General features: G+C 32.3%; 1 protein-coding gene and 1 non-coding gene across 2 annotated transcripts; one reads left to right on the forward strand and one right to left on the reverse strand.

Annotated features, from left to right (window-relative positions):
* Positions 1-684: 684 nt before the first annotated feature.
* LOC121991093 (zinc finger MYM-type protein 1-like) lies at positions 685-2,103 on the reverse strand. Its single transcript, XM_042545119.1, has one exon. It carries the CDS (start codon positions 2,101-2,103, stop codon positions 685-687), a length of 1,419 nt encoding a protein of 472 aa, XP_042401053.1.
* A 3,276-nt stretch (positions 2,104-5,379) lies between these two features.
* On the forward strand, positions 5,380-5,451 carry TRNAG-UCC. The gene has a single exon. It is a non-coding gene; the product is annotated as a tRNA-Gly (tRNA).
* Positions 5,452-11,339: the final 5,888 nt, after the last annotated feature.

The raw sequence follows: 11,339 nt of genomic DNA on the forward strand, positions 1-11,339 counted from the left end.
TGTAAATATAACAATATTTTTAATTCTAGAAATAAAAGATAAAAAAAATATCATCCAAAACAATATGTCATAAGAAAATATTAATATAGTTAAAATGATTCAAACAAAATATAAAATTCATCTTCCGGACCAATATATGTCACTTGAATATTGCTCGCCTCACAGTTTTAGAAGCAAAAGTATTGATTAAGTTAGCATAATCAATTTTCTCAACCACTTTTTTCTCGATAGATAACATAGCCAAGTCATTTAGTCTTTTTTGCGACATAGTTGATCGGAGATAAGTTTTGATCAATTTCAACTTGGAAAACTCCTTTCAGCAGATGCAACTGTAACTGGTATAGTCAGCAAAATTCGATAAGCAATATAAGCATTTGGATAACAACTATCCATTTTCTTCAAATAATTCAGCACATCAATCGCTCTTTTTAATTCTCTTGGTAATGAGTGTCTTAACAACTTTAGTTCTAAATATAAATATGATTCATCAACATCAGAGTGCCTATCATGTGTTAAAGACTCTTGAAGATTGACACATGAGTGTAAGAGACTATCATCATCAATATACTTCAATCTCTCCAAACTAAATAAAAATCCAAATGTTTCTTCATATTTTTGAAATTATTCAAACCGAGTTTAAAGTGAAGAAAGAGCTTGATCAATTATAAATAGGAAGTAATTAACTCAAAAAGATTCTTTAGGAGACTGAGTTACATCTTCACTATTGATCTCATCAAATTGTCTCTTTCTTCGGATGATGCGTTTTTCTCGAAAAATAGGTTCAATTCCCATTTCACTTGCAATATGTTCAGCTTCAATTAATGCTTGATCAAATCCAGATTCTGTAAACTCTTGGACAGAAGAAATAAGTCCTTTTAATTGTCTAATAACAATATCAATATCCATATTTTCTGCTTGGAGAAACTTACTAACAATGTTAATCTCATATAATAACTTATACCAAATTACCATTCCAAACATGAACTCAAAATTCTCAAGTTCAAATGATGTCAAACCCTCAGCTTCACTCTTTATTTTTGAGTCATCAGAAATGTTTGCCAAATCAATTAAAGCATCTCGTATTTTTGAAGTTTGATCTTTTATGGGCTTCACGCTGTCAACATGGCTTTCCCATCGTGTTTGTGATAGTGGCTTGACTGTAAGACCTTGCACATGATCTTTGAAGATTTTCCACCGCTTGGTAGAAGAAGAAAATAATAAATATATGCATTGTATTACACCGAAAAAGGACATTGCTTTAGGACAACATTTCACCATATCACATAATGTGAGATTAAGACTGTGACATCCACATGGAGTGTAGAAAGCTCTAGGATTAATTTCAAGTAATCTACTCTGTACACCCTTATGTTTTCCTTTCATATTAGATCCATTGTCATATCCTTGACCTCTTATATTATCAATGTCAAGTTCGAGATTGTTCAAAATATTTTTAAGCTCTGTAAAAAGCCCAAGTCCTGAAGTTTCATTAACTTTCAAAAATCCAATCCAAAATTCTTCAATCGCTATTGCATTTTCTGAATCATCCACACATCTAATTACAAAGAACATTTGCTCCTCGTGACTTGCATCTGGAGTGCAATCAAGTATGACAGTGAAATACTTTGCATGATTAATTTTTGCAACAATTAAACTTCTTACTTCAGCCGCCAACATCTGTATCAATTCATTTTGGATTTTGGGTCCAAGATAAGTGTAATGAATCGATCTTTCTTGAACATGCCGAAGGTGCTCTTCCATTATTGGATCAAATTCAGCAATCATTTCAATTAGCTGCAAAAAGATTCCATTATTCTCAACATAAAGCTTCTCATTATCTCCTCGAAGTGGCAAGTTATTCTTCGCAATTCTTTGCACAACTGCAATTATTCTCTTCAATACTTGTTTCCAATGTCCTCTCTCCTTGTTAATTGCTACTTGTATATTTTCATCAATTGTCTTTTTCTTTCGAAGTCTTCTTTCTAATTCAATCCAACTAGTCATGCAATCAATATGATCTTTACTAGTTTCATGAAGACTGAGACATCGACTGATATTCTTCCAATCTTTGTATCCTTCGTCAGCTAGATGACCAAGTTTCATTGTGGCTCTTTAAGTCTTGAATAACTTGCAGCAGAAACAAAATATCTTGTCCATAGAAATAGAATACACTAGCCATCTTCTATCACTTTTCTCATCATTTGGCAATTGCCTCTTATAATGTGATGGATTGAAGTGTCTGCCGGTGTTATCAAGAGGAAACAAAATATCATCATCTTTTCTAGGACCTCTTTCAACTAGAAAATCCCTAATATTTTGCATTTTGTCCCAATTTCCTAGATCATCAACATTTAAAGGAAACACAATATCTTGATTTATATCTTCATCACTGTTATTTTCAGGCATATTGACTTCAACTTTATCATTTCCATATTGTTTTTGGTCATCATTTTGAAGTTCATTCAATTCACTATGTTTCTGATCATTCAACTTATTATCAATGTCATCTTGATTCAGTTGTTCAGCTACTTCTGTTTGCTCTGCTTTTTGGTTGTTAGTGAAGTACTTATTAAGACTTCCTACTTGGCTTTGAATTAAAGCTTCTTCCTTTTGTTTTTTCTTCCTTTTTTCTGCTCCAGACAATTGTTTTCTTATAGGAAACATGTTTACTAAAAGCCTAAATATTAATTTGCAACAACAGTTCATAGATTAAAATAGTTCCAACATTTAAATGCATAAAAAATTCATCAAATCATAATATGTGTAAATATCATCCTGCTAAATCATACTCAAATTTTTATCTAATATTAAAAACTATGGTGGGCTAATCATATTCTTCGAGAACCCGATTCAACCAATAAAGAAGCAAAATAAAAAGAAGAATTGATAGTAGATTCAGAGAACTAGAGAAGTAAAGTGTCATCTTAAGAGAACATAAATAGAACATACTATTGTATGTTCCTCTTTCCCTTCCATTGTTTTTAAAATCTCCACATACTCTCTAATCTCAAGTCCTAATTTATAAAAGTCATGGTAAAAGAGACATTGAAGAAAAAAACTGGATGCACAATGTATCAGAACCACTAGAGTCGAGATGCAAGATTTCAGATATATTGTTAAGTTGGAAACAAACAAGATGCTACTGAAAGTTGAAAGTTCAATGCCTATATATTGATAATGAAAATTGTTAATTTAAGTGATGAAGATAGTAATTTTCATCAAATAACTTGCAAATCAAACCATTCATGAATAGTATTTATATTTGCCATTTTTCTTACTTTTTGGCCGCCAGCAGCTTGTCTTCCTTTTCCAATAGCAGCACCAAAAAGGAAAATTAAAAAGAAATCTTGAAATGAACAAAACGAAAAAGTTTAGGGCTCTGAGAAATTTACTTCCAAGCATAGCACAAGATTCAGCAAGGACACAAGTCACACAACTCACCGATCTTAAGAAGCAGGAGAGGAGATGATCAAGAACAGTGTGAGCGATTAAGAAACTGCAACTCAGATTGCACCACTGGAATCTTTAAATTTGATTGGCGCAAACTACGGGGGAGCCCAAGCCGTCAAGGTGAGCGGAAGGTGAATCAGTCATCGTTGACTCGCCGATGGGAACAGGAGCAGTGACATAAGCCGCAGAGGTAGAGCTGATGGCAAAACGGCGGAGGCAGCTTGCAGCACTTCTGCCGTTTGGCCAAGGGGTTTTTTTTAATTATTTTTTTTTAAATTTGAATTAAAAAAATTAATAATTCTTTAGATAAATCCATAATACATAAATATATTCCCTAAACATATTACAATACTCCATAAATATTTAAATTTATTTCATTTTCAATTTTTCTTTTTACTAAATACTATAATCAAACTAGAAAGTCTAAACCCTAAAGGTAAAATCTTTTTAAAAAATAGCTTAAAAATTATAACTCAATTGGAAAACATGAACCCTAAAATAAAATTTTAAAAGAATATTTTAATTAATTTTTTTAATTCAATTTTTTTTAAAATAATAACAGACAAAATCTATTATTTTTTTTAGATTTTGAATTAAAAAAAAACAATATTTTCTTTTATATATTCCTAAGCCATGAATACATCCCCTAAACACATTACAATACTCCATAAATACTTAAATTTATTTCATTTTTAATTTTTTTTTTACAAAATACTATAACCCAATTGCAAAGCCTGAAACCTAGAGTTAAAATCTTAAAAATAAAAATAGTTTACAAATTATAACCCAATAGAAAATCCTCAACCCTAAAATAAAATCTTAAAAAAATATTTTAATTATTATTTTTAATTCAAAATTTTTAAAAATAATTAAAAAGAAAAAAAAAAGTAAAGCACGACGTGCATAGTGGTGCACTGTTCGCGCAAGATATCATATTCCTCGATATATATATATATATATATATATATATATATATATAATTTTTTTTTTAATTTTGGTGCCCCTAAAATTTGGGGGCCCGAGGTACTTGCCTCACAATTTATATTAAAGGTCCAGGCCTGGTATTTAGGATTCAAAATTTTAAGATTTAGGAGTTGAGTTATAATAAATTTAAGCCAATAAGATTTTTTCTCTAAGGTTTAGGGTTCCTTTTTAGATTATAGTGTTCAAAATTAAAAATTGTAGATATTCAATTGGTATATTATATGTATTTTGGGTTTAAAATTTAAGGGTTAAGTTATAATGGATTTAAGTTAATAAAATTTCCCTTAGGATTTGGATTTTCCTCTTGGATCATAGTATTCTAAGATAAAAAAATTTAAATATTTACCGGGTATAATATATATATCTAGAATATTTCAATTTAAAATTTAAAGCATTTTTTTCTTTTTTTTTTACCTGAATTAAATCCATGTGCTCAATAAAAAAATTTAAAAAATACAAAAAATCGAGATGTTTGAATTAATTTAAGATAGCTCGACCGATTTATCACGGACCGTTCCACTAATCATTTACATTATCTTATTAGTATTATACCTTTTTATAATTCTATTAATAAAAAAGATCAATATCTTTAAGTTATTTCAAATAAGCTCATCCGAACACTTGAATATCTTATTTTATCAAGAAGGGTTAGCTTTTTTTTTTTACAAATATAAATAATGCGTGTTGTATCTGTTAATAAATATATTAGTGTTATTTAAATACGTTTTTATTTTTTTTGTTTGTCCCATCAATTTTTAAAAACAAAAGGTCTAACTATGACTTTTTTTTTTTTATGAAGTTTCAAGAATATCCGTGTGAACCTAATATATTTGATAAATGGCAACGAAAGATGTGCATATATTTCCTAATTGAAAAAGCTTCTATTTGGATTTGTTAATTAAAATATTTACTTTTATAATTTTATTGAAATATCATAGCAAGCCAGCGTTTGTAGTCCAACGGTTAGGATAATTGCCTTCCAAGCAATAGACCCGGGTTCGACTCCCGGCAGACGCAATTCTGTAGGTGGTTTTTTTTGTTGTTTCTGCTAAATAAATAAATAAATAAATAAATAAATTATTTGTCAATAATAGTCGTGTGAAAACTGAAACCTGTAAAAGAAAGCACACAATAATTCTTTTCTCAACATAGATGAGCATCAAATGAGATTGTGCATTTACCATTATTATATTTTTATAGCTATTGTATTAGATTCTTCCATCAAATTATGAGACGCCTGCCGTCCTGAAGAGGAATGAAATCCAAATGCATTTTTAAGTTTCACTTTTATAATGGGTAACCAAAACATTCATTTTGTCATCCTGCATTTGTTCGATCTCTCGAGACTGCCGACTAATGGGTGTTTGTAATGCATCCACCTTTCTGACAAGTGGTCGGCAGGTGTTGAAAATCAAAATGAATGGTTAAAGCTTACCTACCATTGATGTGGTTCATAGTTCATAAAATATGCAAGGATGTTTATTACCAAAAATGGTTTCCATCATTTTTTGTTCAGTGCAATGTTTATGTACACTGATAATCAAATTGCCTCACAAAAGTTGGTTATCATAATTCATTGTCAAGGATAAAACTTCATATAATGGATGTTGCTACTCTATATGCAGATTCTACAGGATCTTATAGTTGTGGTTGGAAAAAGAACCTGCCATAGTGATGTCAGAGTTTGAGTTCAAATGAGAAAAAAAAAAAATCCATCAGTTTTCATTTTCTTTATCCAGGATTATAGTGATCCCCTCTCAATGCAAAACCCATATAATTAGAGATACATCTATCCGCTGGAGTATACATCTTATCTTATGGCAAACCAAATCCATTTTGTGTTGAAGAATGCTGAATTCATTCTGAGCAAACAAGAATACAAAAAAACTTCTCCCTTACCTTCTGTATATTCTCAACCTCTTATTGCAATTGTGGGATTGTGCAAAACTTCTTACTTACATTGTTTATTATCAGTCAGCACATCCACAAATCTTGCTCTGGTCTTCTTCTTCCACTCTTCTCTTTGAACTAATTTTTGTTTTGCACACCTAATAGACAGCCAGAAATCATTCGTTTCTTATCTCAATCTAGTTGATCCCCTTAGCCAATTTCTCATTCAGTGTATTTAACTTGGGATGAATATTCTTAGATATATTAGGGCTTCTAGCATGTACAAGATCAATAATATATGGTTTCTTTTATTTTATAGTTAATAGTAAACCAGAAAACACTTGTTTAGGACTGTTAGGCCTGTGCCAGGATGTCTTCAATGTTTTCTTGGAGAATATTCAAAGATAGGGTTTAGTTTTGCACTACGCTTTAATATTTAAGTTCTCCTAATTGTCTGTGGCACGCAGGGCATCCTTGGTTTTCTATTCTGGACATTCATGATTTTTTTTAATAATCAAGATGTCTGGATTTTACCTAAATAATTTTTAAGGTAGACGGTCTTCCTACTTCTATCGCATAAATATGAAGTACAATTATACATAATCAAGGGTCGACCTCTCATTACAAGAAATTTGTAAAATAGCGACGAAATTTAGTGACGAATTTATAATTTATTACTAATTTGCTTGATTAGCGACGATATATTTTTTGCCCTAAAAAAATAAACTATTAGCAATGAAGCTGGATAAATTGTCTCAAATCAAATTTGATTAGCGACGATTTCCCCTGTTTCATCGCTAATCACATAGATTAGCGGCTAATGGCAGTGATTAGCGGCGAAATTTGGAAATTTGCCGCTAAAATACATGATTAACGGCGAATGATCAAATTTCGCCGCTAATATACGTGATTTAACACCCTAACTCCCGATGTCGCTCTGTGCTTCACCATTTCTTCTCCACTTCTTCTCCTCCAGCGCTCCTCTCCGGTGCTCCGTTTCTTCTCCACTTCGTCTCCTCCCGCGCTCGTCTCCGGTGCTCCTCTCTACTACTCTGTTTCTTCTCCAATGCCGCGCCATGCTCCGGTGACCATTGCTCCAACGCGTGCTAAACTCTGTTTCTTCTCCTCTGCCACACTTTTCTTCCCTCAAGTTAATTCTCTAGAATAAAGGAAAACACTCCAAGTACAAACCTATCATTTTTTTCATTTTAAGAATGTAAACCTTGGTTAAGAAAACAAAGCACTCTTTCAATATGGAGGAAGACTCCAGCGGAATTGAGAATTTAAAACATATTTATAAACATACAAATCTTACATCTCGCACAAGTTTGTTATATGATTCTTATATGTTATATTTATTGATTCTCAATTATTTGGATTTTTACATGTACTACAACCTATTACCTTTTCACGATTTAGGGGGCATCACAACATGGGTTTTCTTATTCCTTGGCACATAGCTTGGTCTGAAAGACAGTATTTGAATGATTTATGACCTTAGATTGCTTAGATCTAAAATTCCATTGCTTAGATTGCTTCGGTGATATCTTGTTTTTCCATTGCTCTTATGAAGTTGAACTCTAAAATTTTTGGAATTGCTATTATCATAGCTATTTGTTCTAGTTTTATGGGTGACTATCACCAGAGATACTTTGATTCTTGATAGAATATTCGTCTCTATTAGGATTGGAACCCTAATATCCTTATTTGTTGCCTTGAATGTTTTACCACCACATCGTATCATGGGAGTATTCATGATTTGTTTTGGATTAGTCCGTTGATGGAGGTACAAACTTAGGCCTTAGTTGAATTTTCTATGCGTTTCTCTTGCAAAACAATTTGTACAAGAAAGGAATAAAAGGAAAAAAATTTGCCATGGTATATGTACTAATACGTGGGTGTTATAATATCTAAATAGTATTACAATCAATATGTATGCTTGTTATAATACTCACATACAAGTCAATGTTCAATTATTGAATGCAGTCAATGAGTAAATTTCAAAAAAATTATTTATTTAATATAAAATAAGAATAAAGATGAATGCATGAATAACGAGACCATAAATAATGAACATTAATATTAAAAGAAATTTGGATATGTGTTACTAAAAGAAGGATATTAATGTAATAGATATGTGACATGTGATAATGTTGATCTTATGTTTTTTTTTAAAAAAATGTGGTATATATTAATTACATTTAAATCAATACGAACTATAAAAATAATTGGATTTATTGATGGAAATTTTCATCGGAAATCCGTCGGAATATTCGCTTACCAACGACATTCCGACGAAAAAGCATTTGTTGGGATATTATTCGTTGAATAGGATTTTCCGACGGAAATCAAAATTCTGTCGATATTTTTGTCGATTGAATAAATATTCTGTTGGTAAACACCACCATAAACACTGTTTCCTGTAACTAGATTTATCGACGAAAATAGTATTTCCGACACCACCGGAAATACTATTCCCCGCAACCAGATTTATTGATAGAAACGGTATTTCCATCGGTGATTATAGAAACTAATTACGGACGGAAATTTTATTTCCGTTGGTATTCCGTTAGTAAAAAAAATTAAAATGAGACATTTTACATTCGAGATCTACCCTGTTTATAATTTAAATATTTATATAAAACTATCACAGACAATGACATTTCATACATACAAATATCATATTTTACAATTTATACATACAATCACATTTTATATATCCTAACAATCCATACATACAATTACATTTTATACATCATAACAATCCATACATTCAAACAAACTAACACAATTCTAACAATTCATACATCCTAACAATTCATATATCACAAACAAACAAATAGTATTGTGAATAAAAAATAGATAGAAACAAACACAATCTAAACAAAATATAAACACAATAATAGAAACAAATATCTATATCTAGATCTAAATGTAAAGAATCAAATATATAAATTCATACCATGATAACAAATACTCCAAAGAATACTAGTAATATAAAATTCTACAGAGAATTAAATACGATAGATTATGATCAGATTGATGTATAATTCAAAATTTTGCATATATGTAAAACAAATTTTACATGTAATAAAAAAAAATACTTGGATAAAAAGAAGAAGATGATGATGATCGTGATGAATATATAAATAGAGACTCCTGAAATATATAATAATATAACATTTAGAAATAAGTAGATTAGAATATTAAAACTAAATATATTTTACATGATTTATGTATGATAAATAAAAAATTAAATTGTAGTTGAACAAACCTAAAAAAAAGCTAATCACCACGGTTTGATGGGGCTTGAGTCTCCTATGACTCAAAACCATGTGGTGTCTGAGTGTGGACAAAATTGGCCATGATCGCTTGGATACGGGCAAAGAGAGCTTTATTATCCGCGGCATGTGCAGCTCTGATCCGATCCTCCTTGTCTCTTCTTCATGTTGGGGCAATTTTCATTGATCAAGTTTGATCAGTTTGACTAAGCTTGAGTTGAGTCAATCTTGAGTCGGGATTTGAGTTTTGATGTTTGACAATATATGGAGATTCCTTGAGCAATCGTCTGGTTGTGGAGATGGTCAAAGGGTTGACAAGGTTGATGAGAATACAAGTCAAGTAGGTCAAGGTTGATAGGGGACTTAACTGGGAAAGTCCTAACTGGAGGTTAGGCGTATGGAAGTCCTAACTGGAGGTTAGGCGTATGGAAGTCCTAATTGGAGGTTAGGCGTATGGAAGTCCTAACTAGAGGTTAGGCGTATGGAAGTCCTAACTGGAGTTTAGGAAGTGGTGGAAGTCCTAACTGGAGGTTAGGCAAATTGGAAAGTCCTGGTGAGGAGCCAGACAACAGGAAAGTCCTAGTGAAGAGCTAGGCAGGAGAAATTCCTGATGAGGAGCCAGGCAACGGGAAAGTCCTAGTGAGGAGCTAGGCAGGAGAAAGTCCTGGTGAGGAGCCAGACAACTGAAAGTCCAAGTGTGATCTTGGCTAAGGAGAAAGTCCTGATGAGGAGCCAGGCTAGTGGAAAGTCCAAGTGTGATCTTGGCAAAGGTTGTAAGTCCAAGCATGTGGTCTTGGCAAGGTAAGTCCTAGTGTGACTTGGCAAGGAGAACTCGATAACTAGGATGAGGCCGAAGGAAGCTCCTGAAGGCAAGGTGTGAAGGATGGGAGATATCCGAGGGATGCAAGGCTGATGGAGGAGGCTAGAAGGCTAGTTCGAGGTGTTAGTTAGAGCCCTAGAGCCAATCATTTGATGATTGTATGGACTCATTGTATCATATTCTTGTATATTAATAAAGGCATTTGGATTTTGGTTATTATACTTACTTGTATTGGTGCAAAATAAACTAAGTATAATAATATCCTTGAGTAGATGGTTCTCACGTATATCAATCGGTTAGTTGAACCGATAGTGAGATGATATAGGGAACACTACTCTTAATCATTCCTAGTCGAGTATTAACATTCAGGGACAATGTTAATGCAATAAGACTAGCATGTAGGTCAACTCGATGACTTGATCTCACAAGTCATGGATATAGAGATATCAAGTTGACACATGGGTATACATTAGAGAATGTATACTGAATGACCCGCCATGAGAAAGTATCATGGATCGTTATATGAGTGTCATATACTTTCTCATGTGGCTATTAGTATGACTACTAGTCCTTAGACCTGAAGTCACCATAGATCCCTACATAAGGAGTTATGTACTTTGGTTTCGTCAAACGTCACCCGTAACTGGGTGGACTATAAAGGCGATTACTGGGTATATAACAAATTATGCAGAGGGATGTGAGTGATGTAGATGTGATCTATCCCTCCTATATGACGGGAGAGACATCGGTATTCTTGATAGAGTGAGACCACGAAGTGCATGGCCATGCCCAAATGAGTCAATATGGGATATTGAGCTCATTTGATTTAGTGAGTCTACTTGGAGTTCAAGATTTAGATTGGTCAGAGGATGACACGGTCTATGCCTCACATTGATCAATCTAGATGTCTAGGA

The sequence above is a fragment of the Zingiber officinale genome, chromosome 6B (genome assembly GCF_018446385.1).
Source record: "Zingiber officinale cultivar Zhangliang chromosome 6B, Zo_v1.1, whole genome shotgun sequence".
Classification (NCBI taxonomy): domain Eukaryota; kingdom Viridiplantae; phylum Streptophyta; class Magnoliopsida; order Zingiberales; family Zingiberaceae; genus Zingiber; species Zingiber officinale.

Excerpts from the sequence above, each read along its gene's own strand:
- LOC121991093 (XM_042545119.1), bottom strand. The coding sequence starts at position 2,103 with ATGAAACTTGGTCATCTAGCTGACGAAGGATACAAAGATTGGAAGAAT.